Genomic DNA, 24688 nt, shown 5'->3' with positions numbered 1-24688 from the left:
CCCAGAAGTAATGGCTGTCACTGGTTTACATCCAGAGGAGTGTTACCTGTGAAACATCCCCGGGCTCTCTCCATATAAATTAAGTGATGAAAGTGCACACAAAAGTGCTGAGTGTGAAAAAACATATATGATAAATAAAAAAAACAACACACTCTACAATTCACTAAAATTGTCTCTACCCCTTATCCAGGGGGCAAAGGTGAAAATATCAAATGTCCAAATCCAACAAGGCAAAAGAACCAACAGGAAGTACTTAGCTTCTCAGTGGAAAAGACAGCCAGCAGGTGACAAGTTCGTCCGACGGGACTCCGTTTCGGGGGTGAACACCCCCTTCTTCAGGAACGGCTGGACTGTGCTGTGACCCCCAAATCATCCGGCACAGCTTAGTTTGACAAAGTGGAAAATGGCCTTAAAGGATAAGCAGAGCGCAAAATGGGATTTCTCAAAGAGCAGAGAGAGAAAATCAAAGGCTTCCCCCAAAAGAATGAGCAGGAAAAACTGTGTCTAATTCTGGGGAAAGGAGAGAAACAGCAGCTGAGTAGCAAAATCTGTGGGACCATGTCCCAAGTTTAAAAGCAGAAATGCATTTCCTCCTGTACTGTCCAGAATGCAAAGAGAGAAGAGTTGCACATTTTTCAAAGAACAGAGAGAAAATGAAATAATTCCCCCAAAAGAATGAGTAGGAAAAACGGTGTCTAATTCTGGGGAAAGGGGAGAAACAGCTGCTGGAGCAGCAGCAAAAATCTGGGGGATTCTGTCCCCAGGAAGAAATAGAAACTTGCCTGGGATACTATGGACCAGGAACCAGAGCCAGGAACATAACCAGCACCTGAAATTTCACTTTGAACTCTCCTTTCTAGACTCTGTTATTTGATTTTTACTGCAACTAGCTGTAAACCACCTTCTTCTACTTTTTACCTTAACCTCTATGCGTATCGTTTTGGAAAGACATATATAATTGCAATGCTAATAATGTTATCTCAATCTCAGTTCAGCATTAGGGGCTGGAAATAGCAGAGGAGACTTCTGCAAAATGCAGAGAGTGCAGAGGCGGAGAAAAGTAGGGAGGTCGAGAGACTCCATTGCAGCAGCTTTCTTAGGTTGAAACATTTCTGCAGGAAGTAAGGAAAGTTTAGGAAAAAGAATCACTCCAGCAAATCCCTACCACTTTCACACAGGGTGATAAGAAAGGAGCTTACCAGGATGGGGGACACACCCTCATCTTCCAGACCGAGAGAGAAGAGAACTCTATGACTGACTTAAATATGATCCAAAGCTCCAGGGATGTAATTACTTCAGTAAAAGGCAGGTGGAGGGATTTTCAGCTTTGTAAGTTTCTGAGATTTTTATTGACTGTTCAGTAATTAGAAGGAACCTCATTCCGTGTATCTGACATGATTTAAGAGGCTGAGGACGGAGAACGCTCTCCTCTAACCCAATACTGACCAGAAGTCCCGGCATGGTGTTAGAATCACTCTCCCCTCTGAACCAGTAGTGAACCAGTGTCCTAGCATGGTGTTAGGGTCACTCTCCCCTATGAACCAGTATCTTAGGATGGTGTTAGGGTCACTCTTGCCTCTGAGCCAGTACAGTCTCCTAGAATGGTCTTAGGGTCACTCTCCCCAGTTGACCAGTGTCCTAGCATGGTGTTATGGTCACTCTCCCCTATGAACCAGTATCTTAGGATGGTGTTAGGGTCACTCTTGCATCTGAGCCAGTACAGTCTCCTAGAATGGTCTTAGGGTCACTCTCCCCAGTTGACCAGTGTCCTAGCATGGTGTTAGGGTCACTCTCCCCTATGAACCAGTAGTGAACCAGTATCTTAGGATGGTGTTAGGGTCACTTTTGCCTCTGAGCCAGTACAGTCTCCTAGAATGGTCTTAGGGTCACTCTCCCCAGTTGACCAGTGTCCTAGCATAGTGTTAGTGTCACTCTCCCCTATGAACCAGTAGTGAACCAGTATCTTAGGATGGTGTTAGGGTCACTCTTGCCTCTGAGCCAGTACAGTCTCCTAGAATGGTCTTAGGGTCACTCTCCCCAGTTGACCAGTGTCCTTGCATGGTATTAGGGTCACTCTCCCCTATGAACCAGTAGTGAACCAGTATCTTAGGATGGTGTTAGGATCACTCTTGCCTCTGAGCCAGTACAGTCTCCTAGAATGGTCTTAGGGTCACTCTCCCCAGTTGACCAGTGTCCTAGCATGGTGTTAGGGTCACTCTCCCCTATGAACCAGTAGTGAACCAGTATCTTAGGATGGTGTTAAGGTCACTCTTGCCTCTGAGCCAGTGCAGTGTCCTAGAATGGCCTTAGGGTCACTCTCCCCTGTTGACCAGTGTCCTAGCATGGTGTTAAGGTCACTCTCCTTTCAGAACCATACCATTCATTTGCATTTGCTCTATAAGAGGTGACTCTGTAGTTGGGGTGGAGTATTGTAGTCTTTCTCCCCTATCACACAATGATTTCATTTTTAAATTATCTCAGATAACATTATAAAAGGGTGACACAATCAGTGCATACACATTTTAATTTAAGGTTATTTCATAACAAATCTTTTTGAAAATCATTTTAACATATTATGAAAAATTATTACAATTTTTTGTATATATAAAATATTTTTACAACCCTCTTTTGATTGCCGAATATTGAACAGTTGAGTGAATAAATTTAGAGTCTTCAACCATCTATCTCCTCATTGTACATTTCCTGAGGGCGGCTTTGACATCTTTGTTCCTGAGACTGTAAATGATAGGGTTCAACATGGGTATCACAGCATTGTACAATGCTCCAAAGAGCTTGTCTCCAGGCCTTGTGTGCTTGTCCTGGGGTCTCATGTACACAAAAACAATTGTCCCATAGTATATACAAACGACTGTGAGGTGGGAAGAGCAGGTGGAGAAGGCCTTGGATCTCCCTTCCTTAGAATGGATTTTCAAGACGGCAGAGATGATGTAGATATAGGATGTTAGAGTGAGCAGGAAGCATCCCAAGATTAGAAACAAATTCAAGGTCATCACAATCATTTTAATAATTGAAGTGTCACTGCAAGAGAGCTTCAGCAGTGTCTGGAGGTCACAGAAGAAATGATTGATTTGGTTGTGGCCACAGAAAGAGAAACGAGATGTGAACACAACATGTGGCAGGATATCCAGAAACCCAACTACCCAAGAACTGATAGCCAAGAGGCCACAGGTTCTCTTGCTCATGATGACTGAGTAGCGTAAGGGGTTACAGACGGCCACATAGCGGTCATAGGCCATGACGGTGAGAAGGTAGAATTCCACACTAGCAAAGGCCAAAAGCAAGTACAGCTGGGTCATGCAGCTCTGGAAGGAAATTATTTTACTGCCCATTATGAAGATCACCAGTAGTTTTGGGAGAGTGTCAGAAATATAACAGATGTCCAGGAAGGCCAGATTGCAAAGAAAGAAGTACATTGGTTTGTGCAGACATGAATCAATGCATGATAGTGTTATAATGGAGATGTTCCCGGTTACGGTGACCAGGTAAATAAACACAAACACGATGAAGAGCAGACCTTGAAATTTTGGAAGATCGGAAAATCCCAAGATAAGGAATTCTGTCACCGAGGTTAGATTTCCCATCTGCTTCCCTTCCATATTTGCAGTTTGATGAGGTGGGAAGAATTTTTCAAAGGGCATAGCAATATTTATTTAATTATTCATTTTGAATTGTTCTGTGTTGACATAAAGTGTGTAAGAATCAAGACAAAACCTTACAGAAAGTTAACTGGCGTACACCCAGAGAAGGGGCACAATGGAGGAGTTACACAATGAGCAGAGCATCTTAGTAATTTGGGAGTGGATGCTCAATAGGGGGTGCTTGCCATACTGAGGGGCTACTTTAAGGTCATTGACGATGAGGAACTGCTCATCTTGGTTAGAGCTGCCACTTTACCATGGCTTAATGTCCAGCAGATTCTATCATAAAGACAAAAAGGAAGTATGAGTTGGAAGAGATACAGGGTTCATTTCTTGCATTCTCGCTTTGTAGAAATATTGAGTATTACAAGTCGATCTAAATAGGAGTCGATTGCTCCCCAATTTTTTTTTTCTTTGTATATATGTTTTGCTCTTAGTCTTGTATTGTTATGTAACTTTATGTTTAATTTTGTAATCTGCTTGGTCCAGTCGGAATACAAATAAACTATAAACCAAGACACGTGCTCTGCTGCTGAGTTTGTGTAGAGCTCAGTGGTATGAGAAGGTGTTGAAAAGTTCTCAGCCCAACCAAGAAGAGAATGACGCAGATATGGTTCAATCAATGATCTGAAACAACGTCAAAAGAGAGAATTTCATTTCTGCAAATTGGCACTTCACAAAATAAGATAACACTCTTTTCAGCTACAGTGGCAAAAAAAATGCTCAGAATTTAGGAAGCTGGTAGGTTGCGCTGAGAACTTTTCAGCACCCTCTCCTAATTAATATGAACTTAAGACCTTTCTTACCAAGTCAGACCCAAGATCCACTGAGTTAGGATCCTGCTCAGTCTGGATTGTTACAAAGAACTTGGCACCTCCTAATAAGAAAGCATAAACCATGTTGTTCAATCTCCACTAGCATCTTGCTATTAAGTCTTAATGGACCTGTCCTTCTGGATCCTGGCCAAACCTCTTTTAGACACCGTTATACTGTTAACCGTGCCCATATCTTGAGTCAAAGAATTGCACATCTTAATTGAGTATTCATTGAAAAAAAACAGAATGCTTAAAATCTTCTACCAGTTACCTTCATGAAGTGTCTCCAGTCTTGGTACCACTTTAAAGGTTAAACGATCATTTCATATTACTCACTCTACCCCAAAAGATTTTATAGACTTCTGTCATATCATATCTCCACTTAGTTCAATCTTCTGCTCTTCTAAGTAGAATAAAAGACCCAACATCAACTACAATAGCACTGAATTTGCTGTTTATCTTTTCTTATGCATAACCAATAATGCTAATACCTTAGGGGAGTTCAGATCTCCACCCGCGTCATTTGACTCACTGTGGTATTATTCTTCATAATTCCCAGTATAGCATTATTTCACACTTAATTTTCATATATCACTTTTTTCTTAATGTATATAATTTAGCTTTTTAGGAGGAAGGGGGGAGTTACAGAACTCTTCTGAAAGTGCATTAAAAACTTTTGTATCACATCACTGGTCACTTCCCTAGAGACTCTGGATTAATGAGAATTAATTAAACCAAAGATGCTACTATGGAGGGGTTGAAAACGGTAGATGGAAACCATGACAAAATGCAGAATAGGGGTTCTGAGAAAGAGATCAGAAAATACCTGAGACTCCAGTACAAAGTAAAACAATCTGCACAATAAAACCCAACAATATAATATTAAGAAGCTAAACTGATGGAATCTCAGTCCCCAAAGTAACTCAAGACTTTCCCTACAAGGTGGGAATATTCCTCAAAGAGCCGAAGGCATACAGTGTTAAATTATGGAATCTGGTGCCAAAGAAGCTGCATTAGAGTGTTTAAAAGGGTTGAATGAACTTCCACAACATAACATTATACTTATAGACCGCGTTACCAAAAAGTTCTACGCGGTTTACAAAAGATTATAAACATTAAACATAATTGTATATTTGAATGAATCAGCTAGTCAGGTGTTTGGAGAAAACATAGGTTTTTAGCTGTTTTCTAAAATGTCTGTAAGAAACAGCTGTGAGCAACAATGATCGAAATCCATTTTCATGAGAAGGTGCCTGAGATGCTAAAGAGTGATTTAGGAATTTCTTGCTTTTACAGCCTTTTACAGAAGGGAAATTGAACAGAGCATGAGTTTTTCTACTGCATTTGTGCGTAGCTATGGAAAAACTATTAGCCAGATAAGTAGGGGCTGTAAAAAAAAAAACAGGCAACCAATGCAATTCGCAATAAAATAACGTAACAGGATCATATTTCTTCAATCCGTAAATCAATCTATCAACATTTGTTAGCCATACGGATTTCAAAATGTATCTAACTCTTCTGGAAATGAGCAATACAAAATGAACTTTCTTATACGTGCTTGATGAAGTCTTTCAGTGTCCTGGACTGGTCACTAAAAGAGACAGGATACCAGGCCTGATGGATATTAAGTTGGACCCAGCATGGGGTAAATTTTCAAAGACATGCTGAGTGGGTCGGAGAGTCACTTAATTTTAGCCGGTTATATTTAGCGAAGGCGTTTTTAGCACCGGTCATGGTGGTAAGAAATCCTATGAGCGTCGGAGTTCTTACTGCCATGGCTGGCGCAAAAAACGTAAGCGCGGCTTTGTAAAGGAGAGGGTAAATTTTTACTGAACCCAACTGGCTTCAGCTGAAACATTTCCTAGATCTAGACAGATAGTTTTGGGGCTAATTGTGTGGCTGGGGATGCCATTTAGTCCCAGTAAAGTATCTGTAATTGCCCATTCTTCCCTCAATAAAATGTCTTGCCTTTTGAATTCTGGAGATGGCAAAAATTCGTACAAGCATCAGTTAGCTGGGTACTGTTTCGAACCTCGAGCCCAGTTTGTTGATATCGGTGAGAAAATGAGAAGATTTTATTTGCAGATGAAACACACAGTCAGCCCTCTTCGTTGCAGAAAGAGAAGAGAACTTTGTGGCAATATTTAAACCTTTAAACCTTGTACAGAGCCCCTGGGGCAAAGTTCCCTGAGGAACAGAAGTCTGGCAAAGTCAGTGAAACACTTTATCAGGGTTTTCTTGCCTATAGAGATAAATAGTTTGGCCCTGTATACACCATGGAACTGGAGAAATCAGAGCAAGGACCAGGATACTAAGAGGGATATTTATTTATTTATATTAAAAATTTCTATATTGTCTTGCCCTAGGCGGTTTACATAAGATCAAACATACATAATGCTTAAACAAATATCAGAATTTAAATTCACAAGAAATCTTTGATCCAGGTGAATCAGACCCTATAAAATAGCAGTTACAAACAATTGTGTTTTTAAGACTTTTCTGAAAGCTCCTCTATCGACTCATTTCCTTAACTGTCCTACCAGCGACAACATTTTCATCTGACGCTGTTGTAATAATTTTTATTCATTTTATACAAACAACTTATACAAAGTGCAACACTTCTCTTAACAAATATCAACAAACAACACTTTCCATACTATGTCAAACCTATGAAACATTTATGATCTAGCTTAATAACAAAGTACATAAAAAGAATATTATTAAGCTTTTCCTTAATATTAATCTGTAGTGTGTTTTTCTGGCTTTACATCCATATTCAGATTTTTATTCACCAACTTTTCGTACACTTCTATTGGGTGTGGCCTTAACTAACACATATGCTTGTATCTAACTAGAGTTACCCAGAATCAGACGAAAAGTAGGCGCTTTTGTAGAAAAACTCCACAAAATACTGCACTATCATGTCCTGACGTCCATTCCATTACCGTCCCATAGACATTGCCCCCTACTGGCCACAAGCTATTACTCCTCATGAACACAGAGGATCTCTAATTAGAACTAAGGCTAGTACTGGGCAGGCTTGCACGGCCTATGTCCCGTATATGGACATTCAGTTGAGGACGGGCTGGGGAAGGCTTCGATGGCTGGGATGGTCAAGATGGGTTATAGTGAGCTTTGACGGAGACGCCAGTAGATGGAACCTAAGCACACTACTGGGCAGGGCTCTGGGTTTCTGGCCCAGAAATATCCAAAAGGACCATTTAAACTAAATTAATTTATGGTTGGGCAGACTGGATGGACCACTCGGGTCTTTATCTGCCATCATTTACTATGCTACTATAACTGGATTATTTAAATCTGATAACAGTAAATTCATATTTGTGAAACAAAAAAATACTAACCATTTCCTACAACTTGGTTTACTTCTTAGCTGCAGCAATTTTCACATTATAAATGGAAGAAAATTGAATTAGTCCTTAGGACATAACCAGCCAGTCAGGTTTTCAGGATACGTACAAAGAATTTGCACGAGAACAATAGAGTCACTGCATACAAATCTCTCTCATGTGTATTTACTCTGGATACTCTGAAAAGCAGACTGGTTTGATGTGGCTCAAACACTGAATCGAGAATGCCTGGCCTGGGAATATCTCAAGATGATTGAAGACAACAGCATTTTGTTCATAGCAAATTCAATATATTAATGTTCTGCCATCTTCTGAGTGTCCAAAGCCAGAACAAAGGGTAAATAAGCCAGGAAACTTTTTGGAAGGCAATGAACAGCACTTTTCTTCATTATAAATAAACTACTGTTTTGTGTTCAATAATCTTTATTAGCATTTAAAAGTATATAACAGATAGGCATGAATGACATGTATCAGAAAACATCAGTAATAAACTACTGTTTTGAGAAATAAAGTTGTACAGTGACAAGAGAGAAGTAATTTGCAATCCTTGTCCCATCTAAGCCCACTTCTAATTGTATCATTTGCTTATCTCTGTCCTTCTTAAACTGTGCCTGTGCCTGCAGGATGATTCTCATTGCATTTTAGGAAGAAGCTCTTTAAACAAGCTCTTTAAGTGATGTCATTGTGGGATGATTTCATGTTTCATTTCAGGTGTATCATATGATTTTTTTTTATCCATTTTATGCATTTGTTTTTTTGGACTAACCCCATTTTTTTTTTTAATTTGTTGTAATATTTCAAATGTTACCTTATTAGCTGCTTAGGAGCTGGATTTCTGGCATATAAGTGCTTTTAAATAAGTAAATATACAAATTCAACTTTGACATCAGAAGCAGAGCAATAATAGGCCTGCCAAATTATTTCTCGTGGAAGGTTTTGGGAAGCAAGGACAGACCAGTGTAGTTACAAAATAATTCATAAGATGCTCATCAATCAGCCCTGAGTAGAATACGACACTGAAATCATTTAACCTCAGGAGATTTATCTGGGTAACATCAACACAAATCCTGTGGGGAACAGATAATGAGACAAAGGGGAGATGATTAACTCTTCAGCGCTTACAAGTTAGATGAAATGAAACAAGAATATCAAAAAGCCTTCAAGAATAATTCCAAATGTTAATGAACGGACAATGACCATGAGTTGAAGCTCAATAGGCGAAGTGGAAGACGCATGACAAAGTGACCATGGACCTGAACAATGGAAAGCAGGGAAAAAAGAAATACAGTTAAAGAGATCTCATGCCTCAGAGATAGGGCAAGTGTGAAGCTATGAAAAATATCCATAGATTTATATCTCACATTTATTTATCACCTCATACTCAAAGCAAATTATTCACACTGGCTCTAGCAGTATAACATAAAACACCATCACAACCACCTCTGTACAAAACAAAATCCATCCATCCCATACAATCCCACATTCAAACCTTTATTAATATAATTCCACTCTGAGAGAGTGGAGGTCTTCTTACAGATGATGTTGGCCCATAATATGGTGCAACCATCGGGTTCCTCATGATGGAACAGTCGGGTGACTTTCTCAAACGATTAACTGGAAGCAAGATGTTGAGTGTCTGAAACAGGGGCATAATGGTTGCATCAGTAGATTAAGAATCAGAGAAGCTAAGGTTCAAATCCCACTGTGGTTCTTTGGGGGGCCCTTACTCTTCTGTCACCTCAGGTACAAAGTTAGATAGTTAACCCTTTGGGGACAGAGAAATACCTGACTGGAACTCACCATGAACCTCTGAGACTAGGTTTGATCTAGAAGCATGACAATAACATAGAATTATGAAGACAGATAAAGGGCAAATGAACCATCCAGTCTGCCCATCCACTATCTCCTCCTCTCCCTATTGGCTAAGGCTCTTAAAATTTGCATTGTGAGGTCACAGAGCTTTATGGTTAAAGAAACATAGACACTCACTCAAAATAATGGGAGTATTACATTACATTAGTGATTTTTATTCCGCCATTACCTTGCGGTTTAAGGTGGATTACAGAGGAGGATTTCAGGACATGTCCAGAGGTGTTACAGAGTAGAGCGGGTTACTTCAGAGGATTGAAATGTTTCATTCGGTGTTATCTTGTATCCCTTCGGGCAAACTTCCGTTATCCTGGGTCCGAGTCTGAGGTTAGCCAGGTTTCAGTGAGGACGAGGCAGTCTAGATTTTCGGTTTTTATTCAGTCTTTTATGTGTTCTGTCTTTGGGCCTAGAGCTCTGATGTTTATGTTGGCACATGTTAGTGTGGCATATTCTGTTTGAGCACTATTGGTTGCTTTACTCTGATGTTGTTGCTTTTGGGTAGAGAAGTGTTCTTGGTTGGGGGTGTGGTTTAGTCCTGGAAGGGTTTGTTGCTCTTCTCCTCCATGTTGGTGTCATGATGTGCTGTACGCAGGTCTTGGAGTTTATGCTTCTGTCTGTAATGGTTATCCCGACTGGGTGGTGAATTCTATTTGTAGTTGAAATAATTGGTATTGGGGAGATGTTGTTTGCTGCAGCCTTCCAGTTGGTTAGGAGCAAGGTGATCAGTAGGATAGTTTGTGTTATAGCTTTCATTGTGAAAGATAGGAGGTAGGGGGTTGGTGGGAGTGAAGTTGTAGGTGATTTCCTGGGGGTTAGATAGTTGATCTTTCTCTGTTTGTTGGTGGCAAGTGATTGGGATTTCAGTATAATTGTGTGTGTGGCTGAGGCTGAAAAAGGGTCCGGGTGATCTGGAGTAGGCAAGGTTAAGGCTAATCTGCGTTTCTGTGGGACAAAGTTGGGCCCAGGGCGGAGGGGGAAAATGGAAGAATTCTTCCTCCTTTTTTTTTTTCTTGTTGAGGTGCTGTAATTGTGTTCATCGGTCTCCACTGGGGCTGATGAGTAGTTTAATGTTCAGGGGCGTTGCTGTAGGGCTATGTCAGGCAAGTAGAAACTGTGTCTTTGTACAGGTTGTACAGTGAATAGATGATGCACCGAATGGCTGCGTGCCGTTAGGCACTGAGCTTTTTAACTGGCTCAGCAGCTGGAGCGTCAGTGAGGGGAGGAGTCTTCTCGCTCGCCCGACAGGATCCTCTGTTATTCCGGGAAGAACAAAATGGCAGAGCCAAAGAAAGGGGAACTTTAAAACAAGCAAGGTTTCCCGCTGAGCCCTCCAACTGGCTCAGTGGCTGGAGCGTCGGTGAGGGGCGGAGTGCTCTCCCACGCTCAAGGGAATTCTCAGTTGCTCCGGGGAGAACAAAGTGGCAGAACCAAAGAAAAGGGGAACTTTTAAACAAGTAGAAAGTTTTTCTTTTAAAGAAGAAGTGCCGCCAGGGCTGTTGGGGGTGGAGCTGGTCTCCCACACCCAGCCAACTTCTTCCCTTGCCGGCAGTCGGGCTCGGTTGGGGCAGCTCCCGATCAAAGTGGAGCTGCCCTCAGACTGAGAAATTTGCGTTTGGAGTATTAGCGTATTTTTGCATGGATGTTATTATTTTTGTGTGAAGGATTGTTGTATGGACACTTTTTTGGTAGATGTTTCACATTTTTGAATGGACATTTTTTCTTTTGAACTGACACATATTATTGGAAGCCCACCGAACATGCTGAAGAATTGGAGTGATATGAGCAATGGACGGAGTAAGCAGCCAGCTGGTGAAAGATAAGTGACATCTTGTTTATCTTTTCTATATAAGTGTCATCATCCCCTTCCTTACCTTGTTGGGAATAGTTAAATTATATCAAACTATGAGAGTAGGAGGCAGGAAGGGTGTTATGATGTTCTGAAGTCCAAGCTGGTGGGGTCTGCTGCTCCAATACCTAGAGCTTACTGTTTTTTTTCACTGAGCACCTTTAATTATCTTTTTTTATTTTTTTGTTATAATTGGTAATCAATTTTCTGTGATTAGAATATAAAAACATGATGGCAGATAAAGGCCAAATGGCCCATGTAGTCTGCCCATCTGCAGTAAGCATTGTCTCTTTCTCTCTCCGAGAGATCCCACGTGCCTATCCCAGGTCCTCTTGAATTCAGACACAGTCTCTATCTTCACCACCTCTTCTGGGAGACTGTTCCACGCATCTGCCACCCTTTCTGTAAAAAAGCATTTCCTTAGATTACTCCAGAGCCTATCACCTCTTCACTTCATCGTATGTCCTCTCCTTCCAGAGCTTCCTTTCAAATGAGAGAGATTTGTCACATGCTTGGGAAAGTCTCCTGGAAGAGTGCATCTGAGGACATATTTCTTTCTCTACATAAAGATAATTCAGTTGATTAATATTTACACATCATGTTATCTAAGGCTGTTTAAGCCTCTGGAGCAGTTGTACAGCAAAATAAGAACACACATGGCAGGATTTTCCTTTTCAGGGACTCTGTGTTCACTCTATGTTTGAAGCTTGTGCGGTTAAGGCAGAGCTTCCAGGAATGGAGCAGTCAGTGACGTGACGAGGGTGAGCGTGGCCCTTCCCCCGACCTTTTTAACTCCGGCGCGAGCAGCCACCAACGTGCTGCCTGTGCTCTCTCTGCTGCCACTTACTAGGCATGGGTCCTGGAAGTGACGTCAGAAAAAGCGCCAAAGCTGACGCAGGCAGCAAGTTGGTTGCTGCTCGGGCCAAAGTTAAAAAGGTACAGGGGAAGGGAAAGGTTGCACGTGCGGCATGGGGCTGAGAGGCGGAGGGGTGCCAGTACCCCAAGCAAGACGGTGCCCAGGGTGGATCACTCTCCCACCCCCCCTTACTACAGCACTGGGAGCAAAGACAGAGACAGCAAAAAAACTCATGGGGAAGGGACGGGGAAATCGAGTTCCTGCAGGGACGTGTCATTCTCCAAGCTGAACTTCCTTGTAATGCCATTTTTGTTCCTGTAGTAGTTTTCCTCTGTGAAAACTGATACGAAGGGAACAGGATTCAGAACATAAGAATTGCCACTGCTGAGTCAGACCGGTGGTCCATCATGCCAACAGTCCGCTCACGCGGCGACCCTCTGGTCTAAGACCAGCACCCTAACTCAGACTAGCCCTACCAGGGCACGCTCTTGTTCAACAGAAACTTGCCTAACTTTGTCTTGAGTCCCTGGAGGGTGTTTTCCCCTATAACAGCCTCTGGAAGAGCGTTCCAGCTCTCTACCACTCTCTGGGTGAAGAAGAACTTCCTTACGTTTGTACGGAATCTATCCCTTTTCAACTTTAGAGAGTACCCTCTCATTCTCCCTACCTTTGAGGGTGAACAACCTGTCCTTATCTATTAAGTCCATTCCCTTCAGTACCTTGAATGTTTCGATCATGTCCCCACTCAGTCTCCTCTTTTCAAGGGAGAAGAGGCCCAGTTTCTCCAATCTTTTGCTGTACGGCAGCTCCTCCAGTCCCTTAATCATCTTAGTCGCTCTTCTCTGGACCCTTTCGAGTAGTACCGTGTCCTTCTTCAGGTACGGCGACCAGTGCTGGACGCAGTACTCCAGGTGAGGGCGTACCATGGCCCGGTACAGCGGCATGATAACCTTCTCTGATCTGTTCATGATCCCCTTCTTTATCATTCCTAGCATTCTGTTTGCCCTTTTTGCTGCCGCCGCACATTGTGTGGACGGCTTCATCGACTTTTCGATCAGAACTCCCAAGTCCCTTTCCTGGGAGGTCTCTCCAAGTACTGCCCCGGACATCCTGTATTCGTGCATGAAATTTTTGTTACCGACATGCATCACTTTACACTTATCCATGTTGAACCTCATCTGCCATGTCGATGCCCATTCCTCGAGCTTGATTATGTCACATTGCAGATCTTCGCAATCCCCCTGCGTCTTTACTACTCTGAATAACTTCGTATCATCCGCAAATTTAATCACCTCGCTCATCGTACCTATGTCCAGATCATTTATAAAGATGTTAAAGAGCACGGGTCCAAGCACTGAGCCCTGCGGCACCCCACTGGTGATGCTCTTCCAGTCCGAGTATTGTCCATTTACCCCAACTCTCTGTTTCCTATGCTCCAGCCAGTTTTTAATCCATGTGAGTATTTCACCTTCAATTCCATGGCTTGCCATTTTCCAAAGTAGTCGTTCATGCAGAACCTTGTCGAATGCCTTCTGAAAATCCAGATATACAATGTTGACTGGATCGCCCTTGTCTATCTGTCTGTTTACTCCCTCAAAGAAGTGCAGCAAGTTCGTCAAACACGATCTGCCTTTGCTAAAACTGTGCTGACTGGTCCTCATCAACCCGTTTCCGTCAAGGTGATCAATGATGCTGTCCTTTATCAGTGACTCTACCATTTTCCCGGTACAGAGGTCAGACTCACCGGTCTGTAGTTCCCCGGATCTCCACTCGAACCTTTCTTGAAGATAGGTGTAACATTCGCTACCTTCCAGTCTTCCGGAATCTTTCCCGATTTGATCGACAGATTGGCTATTAGTTGAAGCAGTTCAGCTATGGTCCCTTTCAGTTCCTTGATGACCCTCGGATGGATGCCATCCTGTCACTAGTACCATCACTGTGGCATAGAGACTGTAGACTGCTTTCTTCAAAACACAAATAGCTTAAATGTGGTTATGGGCTCGTGGCTGGAGAGTGTTCAGGGACTGAAAATTCCAGGAGAGACTCCAGCAAAATGCAGAGACCATAAGGGCACACTGCACCGAAAAAGGAGAGAGCATGAGGGCTGAAAATACGAGAAGAGACTGGGAGTGCAAGGAGCAAATCCTGCTTTAAACTAAGTGGGAGTTTGCAGACAGGCAACTGAACCCCAGTTTTTAATAAATCCCAGAGACACTGAGAAGTGCTTTTATGGTAACCGATCTGATCATCCCATAAGAAACAAGAACATGTTAATACACGAGTCAATTTTCGTACCCACAACTGCTGCATTGAGAGAAACAGATGAATAAAGGGCTTATCTATACCCCCTTTTACAAAACCGTAGCGTGATTTTTAGCGCCACCCATAGAATTCCTATGAGCGTCGGAGCTGTTACTGCCATGGCCGTTGCTAAAAATTGGGCTACAGTTTTGTAAAATGGGGGTATATGAGCAATATTCATCTCCACCCTTACATTGGTCATAACCTCGTACCACTTATCTGTTCACATTACTCTGCAAATCATATCAGCCCCTAAATGGATAAATGAGCTGGGTTTTAGCCCAACCCCTAAAAAAGCCCAATGCTTCTGAGCATGAAGTGAATATATTTTGGTTGTACATTGAATTGCCTATCCAAAATGTTTCCAATAGCTGACACTGATTTTTTTGGGGGAAAACCTTATTCAGGAAACTCTCAAGCGTGACTGTATAAGACCAGTAGAATTATCAATCAGACCATGACCATGACAACGAGGATACAAAAAAATCTCACTTGTGCCTGGGATTCCACTCAGCTTCCTCTGTGTAGAAAGAGAAAGAAATCACGCTCCTGATTTTAAATGTTAACAAGAGCTCCAGGGATCAGATCCCACAAGCATAGGGAAATTTATAACGTATCTATGTATCAATTTATTCCTTATAGTTTATAACCCATGAGTCCAAGAGAGCAACATGGATAGGACACAGAACAATCTTCAATTTTTCATCATGGTGTTAGGAGACACTGACCCTCTGAACCAGTACTAACCCAGTGACCAAAATGGTGTTAGGAGAAACTGACACTTTGAATCAGAACTGACCCAATGTCCCAGCATGGTATTAGGAGACTCTGACCCTTTGAACCTGTACTGATCCAGTGACCAACATGGCGTTAGGAGACACTGACCCTCTGAACCAGTACTGACCAGTATCCCAGTATGATGTTAGGAGACACTGACCCTCTGGACCAGTACTGACCAGTATCCCAGTATGATGTTAGGAGACACTGACCCTCTGGACCAGTACTGACCAAGCATCCCAGCCTGGTGTTAGGAGACATTGACCCTCTGAACCAGTACTGACTCAGTGACCAGTATGGTATTAGGAGGCACTGACCCACTGAACCAGTACTGATCCAGTGACCAGCATGGTGTTAGGAGACACTGACCCTTTGAACCAGAACTGATCCAGTAACCAGCATGGTGTTAGGAGACACTGACCCTCTGAACCAGTACTGACCAGTATCCCAGTATGGTGTTAGGAGACACTGACCCTCTGGACCAGTACTGACCAAGCGTCCCAACATGGTGTTAGGAGACACTGACCCTCTAGACCAGTACTGACCAAGCATTCCCAACATGGTGTTAGGAGACATTGACCCTCTGAACCAGAACTGATCCAGTAACCAGCATGGTGTTAGGAGACAATGACCCTCTGAACCAGTACTGATCCAGTGACCAGCATGGTGTTAGGAGACACTGACCCTTTGAACCAGAACTGATCCAGTAACCAGCATGGTGTTAGGAGACACTGACCCTCTGAACCAGTACTGTCCAGTATCCCAGTATGGTGTTAGGAGACACTGACCCTCTGGACCAGTACTGACCAAGCGTCCCAGCATGGTGTTAGGAGACATCGACCCTCTGAACCAGTACTGACTCAGTGACCAGTATGATATTAGGAGGCACTGACCCTCTGAACCAGTACTGATCCAGTGACCAGCATGGTGTTAGGAGACACTGACCCTTTGAACCAGAACTGATCCAGTAACCAGCATGGTGTTAGGAGACACTGACCCTCTGAACCAGTACTGACCAGTATCCCAGTATGGTGTTAGGAGACACTGACCCTCTGGACCAGTACTGACCAAGCGTCCCAACATGGTGTTAGGAGACACTGACCCTCTAGACCAGTACTGACCAAGCATTCCCAACATGGTGTTAGGAGACATTGACCCTCTGAACCAGTACTGACTCAGTGACCAGTATGGTATTAGGAGGCACTGACCCACTGAACCAGTACTGATCCAGTGACCAGCATGGTGTTAGGAGACACTGACCCTTTGAACCAGAACTGATCCAGTAACCAGCATGGTGTTAGGAGACACTGACCCTCTGAACCAGTACTGACCAGTATCCCAGTATGGTGTTAGGAGACACTGACCCTCTGGACCAGTACTGACCAAGCGTCCCAGCATGGTATTAGGAGACATCGACCCTCTGAACCAGTACTGACTCAGTGACCAGTATGATATTAGGAGGCACTGACCCTCTGAACCAGTACTGATCCAGTGACCAGCATGGTGTTAGGAGACACTGACCCTTTGAACCAGAACTGATCCAGTAACCAGCATGGTGTTAGGAGACACTGACCCTCTGAACCAGTACTGACCAGTATCCCAGTATGGTGTTAGGAGACACTGACCCTCTGGACCAGTACTGACCTAGCATCCCAACATGGTGTTAGGAGACATTGACCCTCTGTACCAGTACTGACCCAGTGACCAGCATGGTGTTAGGAGACATTGACCCTCTGAATCAATACTGACCAAGTGTCCTAGCATGGTATTCGGAGACAATGACCCTCTGAACCAGTACTGACTAGTATCCCAGCATAGTGTTAGGAGACACTGACCCTCTGAATTTGCACTGATCCAGTGACTAGCATGATGTTAGGAGACACTGACCCTCTGAACCAACACTGACCAATATCCCAGAATGGTGTTAGGAGACACCGATCCTCTGAACCAGTACTGACCCAGTGTCCCAGTATAGAGAAAAAAACATCAACCTGTCCTTCTAATCATAACTACAGGTTGATGGTTTTTTTCTGAGGAGACAGTGGGCATGGGGTGAGGAGTGATAGGACAGGATAGGGTGATGGTTATTACAGTAGATAAATAAGTATGAAGTGATGAAAGCATCACAGGTTATGATTTTCTCCTATTTTCAAACTCCTTTCCCAGAGATTCTGTTACTTCATTGGGAAAAATAAGAAAATATATATCAACATGAAGAAGTGATTTACATTGTAAAGAATTGATAACAACTGCGGTTATCTTCATACAAATTTTTTATTTATTTGTAGTCCCTCTCAAGAAACCGCTGTAGTTCCAACATGTAACATTCTCATTCCTCAGTCTACAACTCTCCGCCTGGCACATTTTCTTAGGGCATCTTTAACATCTTTGTTTCTTAGGCTGTAAATGATTGGGTTCAGCATAGGGATCACGGCATTGTACAACGCTCCAAAGAGCTTCTCCCCCGGCATTGTGTTCATATTCACGGGTCTCATATACACAGAAAGCACAGTCACATAATATATTACAACAATTGTAAAGTGTGAGGAACAGGTGGAGAAGGTCTTGCGCCTTCCTTCTTTAGAATTGATTTTCAAGATGGCGGAGATGATATAGACGTAGGAGGTCAAAGTGAGCAGGAAACAGCCCATGACCAAACACAAATTGAGACTGGTCATTAATATCTGAATAATGGACACATCACTGCAGGAGAGCTTCAGCAAGGTCTGCAGGTCACAGAAGAAATGGTTAAGCTTATTGTTACCACAGAACGTGGCTCGAGCCGTCAACACAATGTGTGGTAGTGCATCCAGAAATCCACCAATCCAGGAACTGGTGGCCAGTAGAGCACAGACCCTCTTGTTCATGATAACTGAGTAGCGAAAGGGGTTGCAGATGGCTACAAAACGATCATAGGCCATGGCGGTAAGCAGGTAGAACTCCACGCCAGTGAAGGACATAATGAGATAGAGCTGCGTCATGCATGCCTGGAAAGAAATCGCTTTATTCGCCGTTAAAGTAATGACCAGCATTTTGGGCAGAGTGTCAGAGGTATAAGAGATGTCCAGGATGGCCAGGTTGCAGAGGAAGAAGTACATGGGCTTGTGGAGGCGAGAGTCTATGCATGTTAGCGTTAAAATGATAATGTTCCCAGTTAGGGTGATGAGGTAAATGGACAGAAACACCACAAAGATCAACATCTGAAGGTTTGGAAGATCAGAGAACCCCAAGATAAGAAAGTCTGTTACAGTGGACTGATTTCTACTCTGCATGTCTTCAAGGTGTGCTTGGCCAGAAAATGGACTTATTTTAGGTTATATAAATCATGCTGCCCCAGGTTTTTGACTACTGAAAAGAAAACCAAGCATTAGAATGGTAATTGGGCAGTGCAATTAGGGATGGAGTAACTATGAGTTGTGATAGGCACATTTAAAAAGCTGGAGTTTTAGACAGTAATTTCCAGATAATACTTTGTGGTATGAAGCAGATACAAGATCGAGGAAGACATGATAGCAGAAGGTGACCACTAAAATGCAGGACCTTTGAAGGACAGCACATAATTGAATGTGGAAAGTGTGGTGAGGGTAGAAAAGCTAAAGATCAGGGGGTTCAAGCATTCCCTGGTGTTTGACAGAAAACCACTGAGGAGAGGACGCAGGCACATGAGGAAGCCCTGGAGGCAATAGAAAGTTCCAGCAGATGAGTTCTGAAGAAGCCACGGTGGAGGCTGGTAGGAAAATCTAGGGAAGAAAAGAGGATGTGAAAAAAATATACACACAACATCACAGGTCAAAGAAGAGCAGATTTTGTTGAACCTATGAAGTTGATAAAGAACAAAAGACCTGAGTGAAGGAATCCTGTATAAGTGGAGAGCTAGGTGAAGAGTGACTCCTCCCCAATGAAGTCCATAGTAAGACGTCTGTAGATGGCACTGAAGCGTGAACAGAGGCTAGAGAGCAAAGATCCCCAGTCTTTAAGGCAGGGGTGGCCACACTTTTTGGGCTTGCGAGCTACTTTTCAAATGATCAAGTCAAAATGATTGACCAACAATTAAAATACTAAACATATACCCCCTCTTTTACTACAGTTTGCGAGCCGATTTAGCGCACGCTAAGTGCTAATGCAGTAAAAGAACCCCATATTTATTTATATATATACCGAGTGCACCTCTTCTGTCCTCTAGACCTCGTTCCCTTCCCCAACCAATATCTCTCTCTGTCCCTCCAGGAGTCCAACTTTTCTTCCTCTCTCCTCCACCCCTATTGGCAACATGTCTCCCTCTTCTGTTATGATTTTGCATCTCTCTGTTCTTCCTCAGGGTCTCTCCCCCTCTGTCTCTTCTGTCTGCACTTCCCATAGTCCAACATCTGCCCTCTCTCTTCTGCCTCTCCTTTGTTTCAGGTTTCTCCCTCTCTCTTCCTTCTGCTAACATTTTGAGTCCTCCCACCTTTGGTCCAGGTCTTTGTCTCTCTCACTCTCTTTGTCTTCCCCCTCCCCAGGGCCTGGAATCTCTCTCTTCTGGGTTTAGGGTGTTTGCTCTCTCTAACCCCTCTAGTAGTCCAGGATCTTACCTGTCTTCCCCCTTCCTTTTGGCTCAAGTGTGCTTCCCGCCCCTCCTTAAGGTCCTTTTGTCTCCCCCTCCCCCGATCCAGCGTCTCTAAGGCAACCCTCATCCTGCCGGGGCCATCGTGGCGGGCACAGCCTTACCTCAACATGCGGGGTCTTACCTCCGCTGCTTCCCGCACACAGTGACTGTAAGGACCTGAGATCTCTTGATTGAAACTGTCCTCGCCTCCTTTCTTCCATCTGCCATTGTCCTGCCCCTGTCAGAGGAAGGGCGGGACTGCAGCAGAGGGAACGTTAAACAGAGACCGATGGCAGTCTGCTATGTTCGCTCTGCAGGCTGCCATAATTAACTTTCAACTGTGGTAGTTAGGCCCAGAGGGAAGAACGGAGGCGAGGACAGTTTCAATCAAGAGATCTTAGGTCCTGACAGTCACTGTGTGCGGGAAGCAGCAGATATAAGATCCCGCATGTTGGAGTAAGGCTGTGCCCGCCGCGATGGCCCCGGCAGGATGAGGGTTACCTTAGACATGCTGGATCGGGGGGGGGGGAGGGGGAGACAAAAGGACCTTAAGGAGGGGCGGGAAGCAGACTTGAACCAAAAGGGAGGGGGAAGACAGGTAAGATCCTGGACTACTAGAGGGGTTAGAGAGAGCAAACACCCTGAACCGAGGAGAGAGAGATGCCAGGCCCTGGGGAGGGGGAAGACAAAGAGAGAGAGACAAAGACCTGGACCAAAGTTGGGAGGACTCAAAATGTTTGCAGAAGGAAGAGAGAGGGAGAAACCTGAAACAAAGGAGAGGCAGAAGAGAGGGGGCAGATGTTGGACTATGGGAGGTGCAGACAGAAGAGACAGAGGGGGAGAGACCCTGAGGAAGAACAGAGAGATGCAAAATCATAACAGAAGAGACATGTTGCCAATAGGGGTGGAAGAGAGAGGAAGAAAAGTTGGACTCCTGGAGGGACAGAGAGAGATGTTGGTTGGGGAAGGGAACGAGATCTAGAGGTGCATTCGATATATATATAAATAAATATGGGGTTCTTTTACTGCATTAGCACTTAGCATGCGCTAAATCGGCTCGCAAACTGTAGTAAAAGAGGGGGTATATGTTTAGTATTTTTATTGTTGGTCGATCATTTTGACTTGGTCATTTGAAAAGTAGCTCGCAAACCCAAAAAGTGTGGCCACCCCTGCCTTAGAGGATAGGGGACAGAGGAGGGGATATGACATGAATTCACAGGAAGCAAACTTTTTCAGAGGAAAATAAATTCTGTTCCTGGAGTAACCCCTAGGGCCTAGCCAGGTCTGCTTTTCAGGATCTTCACAAAGAACAGACATGAGACAAACATGCAGATTCTCTGTTAACATCCTGAATTTCCATGACATAATTCCATTAGAGCTGTCCCCAGTTATATACCTGACGGCCATTGCCCATCTCACCAAAAGTCACATCCAAGATGCACCTGCAGAATTGGAATCCAGTCCCGTCTTCCCCGTCAAATGCACATGTTGGTTTCCATAAGAAATACTTTAATTTTCAAAGGCTATTTACCAGGGGTGAAGGAGAGCTACTTGAAATCTGCCCCTGTGCACGGGGTAAAATTGAGCACACTGTTCCAAAGGTGGGTCCTTTTTCTTCATTTTCATGGTTGGCATTTTAATCATTAGGTTCCATCAAGAGAGGTAACAATGTGTATAGCATTGGATTTTCGAAGCTAGATGTGCTCTTTTGAAAACCTACCACACAGGGTGGAGAGGATTTGATAATACTGCCTTTTGGTGGTTATAATCAAAGGTGGTTTAGTCATTATGTGCAGGTACTTATTTTGAAGATTGAGTGACTTGTTGCTGCAGTGGGAACTGAACCCGCTTCCTCAGATTCTCAGACAGCCGAGCTACTCCACTCCCCACAGAACAAAACAAGTTCAAATCTGTACAAACTCTGTTTCCGGAGTACATTTCAATGTATGTATGTGCTAAGACTCTGGAAACTGGTGCATGGTCTGTGTTTGAAAAATATCTGTGTCCAGACAGTTTGTAGACTGTTCCTTAAAAGCAGTGACCTTTGCTGTTTCTTAGTAGAAGTTTCTAGGGTTTTTGCCAGGTACTTGTGACCTGGACTGGCCCCTGTGGAAAGAGGATACCCGGCTAGATGGACCCTTGGTGTGACCCAGTATGGCTCGTCTTATGTTATCTTCTTAAGCCACTCACTAACACTTGCAGGAATGGTGAAAAATATATCTAGTGCATTACTAACTCTCCATTAAATGTAACGAGGACGCTAGTAAGCTAGCAGAGGAAAAGATTGCGTCTGAGTTCGTGTTTGAAGGTTATTTGGCCCTGCGCGGTCGTTGGCCTAGTTTATTTAAATCATAGTGACACAAACACTCAAATTGCATTTTTCTCATTTCCCTGCGATACAGAGTGACAAAAGTTTTTCATGCCAAGGATGTTGCATTCGGTAAAGTCAGACTTTTTCTTTCGTCATCTCTAAGCGCTGTGGGGTCCTCGCTACATTTAGTGGAGAGTTAGTAATGCATTGGATGCTCTTAAGTCATCCAGTTTCAGCTTCCCCTTCCCCTGGAATGAACTCCATTGTGGCGCTTAAGAAGCCATTGCTAGCAGCCAGCATTTTCGGTTGGCCTAACCAACGTCAGCAAAGGCCTATGGGACATTATATCAATCTGACTCTGGAATGTTGATGCACAGAATTCACATACATTAAGCATCCAGCCAGACTGGATTGTTTATCAAGAAGATAGGCTACTTGAATGAGACAAAGAAGCCAGAGACTAATCTCATCTACCATGCCTGCAAGTGTCACACCTTCCTTATCAATTAAACAACCATTGTTTCAAATAGTTTACCAATTATAAACAGAAAGATACTGGGAAATACAATAGTTTCTACCTATAAAAGCTTCCTCTCTGCATCACCCCCTCCCCTCTCTCTCTCTTTCCTTCCTCTGGACTCTGTAAGGCAGGTAAACTGTCTTTTCTATTTCTTTCAGTACAATTGTAATGCTTGATGTATCTTTATAAATCTTTCTGTAATATTAAGCCTATTTCTGCACAATATATATATTTATGCAATCACTCTTAGCTGTCTTTGTCAGTAATTTTACTGCCTATTGAATCTTCAACGAGGGGTATCGAACCCGGGTCCTGGTGGATTGTAAGGCCGCCTCTGCTTCAACATTACCCCTCCAAAACCTTACATGTGGGGGGCAAATCCTTACAGCCACCTCTTTAGTGAATGCCAAAATCCTTGCCTGATGTCTGTCTCTGGCTTTTACGTCCCTGTAGTTTTAAAGTGAAAGGCTTCCGTTACCGTGCTATGTCATAACAGTACAGTCCTTGGCTCATGGGAAAATCCTGGAAATTATGAGCGTCAGAGCTGTTACCACTGTGGCTGGCGCTAAAAAACGTACTATGATTTTGTAAAAGGTGTGTGTGTTGGGGGGGGGGGGGGGGGGGGTGAGAGGAGGTGGCTAGAGAAGTTGAGTCCCTGGCAATCAGCATGAGTCAAACTTACCCTGACTCCTATTAACCTGCTAGATCCTCTGAAGTTATTCAGCTGGTCAAGCAGGTTAGATCCTGGCAGACAAACTAGCATGAATGAAACCCTGTTTTCTGGGACTCTGCCATTGAACTTGTGAATTGGAAACAGGATACTAGACTAGATGGACCCTAGTAGGTCAACTTCATAAATATAATATTTTATTCTAAACAGCTGTAATGTTTGGAGTTTTTTTTTAAAGAAGGTTTTTTGGTTTTAATGCCACATTGTAAACCAAGGTAATGTCAGTTTTCTAATGGTGGTGTAGAAAATGATAAATTCACACTCATAGCAGCAAACAGAAATTATGCATATCTCTGGCAAGGAAATTTAAAGGATTATCCTCCAAGCCTGTAACCAAAATCACAGTTATTCATACGGTACATTTAAAGAGACCCCTGATAAAACGGATTGGTCTTTCTCTCCCTCTTCTCTTTCTGGTCCTAGAAATTACGTAATGTCATCAAAGTGCTGAAATTTTTCCTTGGATATCAGTTTAAAGGACTGAGTATATCAGATGGATTGCCAGAGACCATTACCTTCCCCCAATGCCCATCTCTGATTCTATCTCTGTCACAAATTCAGCCTACATCAGGGATTGAGAGAGGAAGGAAAATGAAGCAAAAGGTAGAAAATACTGGAGAATAGTCCCAGTGCCAGGGGTGTAAAGAAAGACTTACTTGTGCTTGAGGAAAATTCTCAGCCTCTTCTCTGCAGAGAGAGCAGAAAACTGGGAAGCAGAATTTAAACAAGACTAAAGGCTCCTGGGACAGGATCTCGGGAGGAAAAAGAAGTCTACAAAGTCTGACAATCTCCCAAAACTTTGAAGCAAATCAAGTGATTATTTTCCTGTTTATGAACACATCTGTCCATGTGTGATGCAGGACATCTAAACACAAAAAATTACAAGACAGGGGAATGGAGGGAAGATACAATTAAATAGAACCAAAACTCACTCCATTAGCACGCCGACAAAAAACCCCAGCTGTGCGCCAAAGCAGTTTTACAAGTGAAAGAAAAAGCCTCAGATGGTTGGAGGTGTACCCACACTCTACCACCCTTACATCACGGGCAA

At 43.3% G+C, this 24688-nt stretch overlaps 2 protein-coding genes across 2 annotated transcripts; both read right to left on the bottom strand.

The window, feature by feature from the left end:
- Nucleotides 1–2681: 2681 nt before the first annotated feature.
- LOC117350347 (olfactory receptor 1361-like) lies at nucleotides 2682–3602 on the bottom strand. The gene has a single exon (XM_033924605.1). The coding sequence runs from the start codon at nucleotides 3600–3602 to the stop codon at nucleotides 2682–2684; it is 921 nt and encodes a 306-aa protein (XP_033780496.1).
- A 14225-nt stretch (nucleotides 3603–17827) lies between these two features.
- LOC117350346 (olfactory receptor 5V1-like) lies at nucleotides 17828–18763 on the bottom strand. The gene has a single exon (XM_033924604.1). The coding sequence runs from the start codon at nucleotides 18761–18763 to the stop codon at nucleotides 17828–17830; it is 936 nt and encodes a 311-aa protein (XP_033780495.1).
- Between the last annotated feature and the right edge of the window lie 5925 nt (nucleotides 18764–24688).

Source organism: Geotrypetes seraphini, chromosome 16, assembly GCF_902459505.1.
Source record: "Geotrypetes seraphini chromosome 16, aGeoSer1.1, whole genome shotgun sequence".
Classification (NCBI taxonomy): domain Eukaryota; kingdom Metazoa; phylum Chordata; class Amphibia; order Gymnophiona; family Dermophiidae; genus Geotrypetes; species Geotrypetes seraphini.
Note: the sequence above shows the minus strand (reverse complement) of the source record. Positions and strands in the feature narration are given on the sequence as shown.

Coding starts and splice junctions, on each gene's coding strand:
- LOC117350347 (XM_033924605.1), bottom strand. CDS start 3,602: ATGGGAAATCTAACCTCGGTGACAGAATTCCTTATCTTGGGATTTTCC.
- LOC117350346 (XM_033924604.1), bottom strand. CDS start 18,763: ATGCAGAGTAGAAATCAGTCCACTGTAACAGACTTTCTTATCTTGGGG.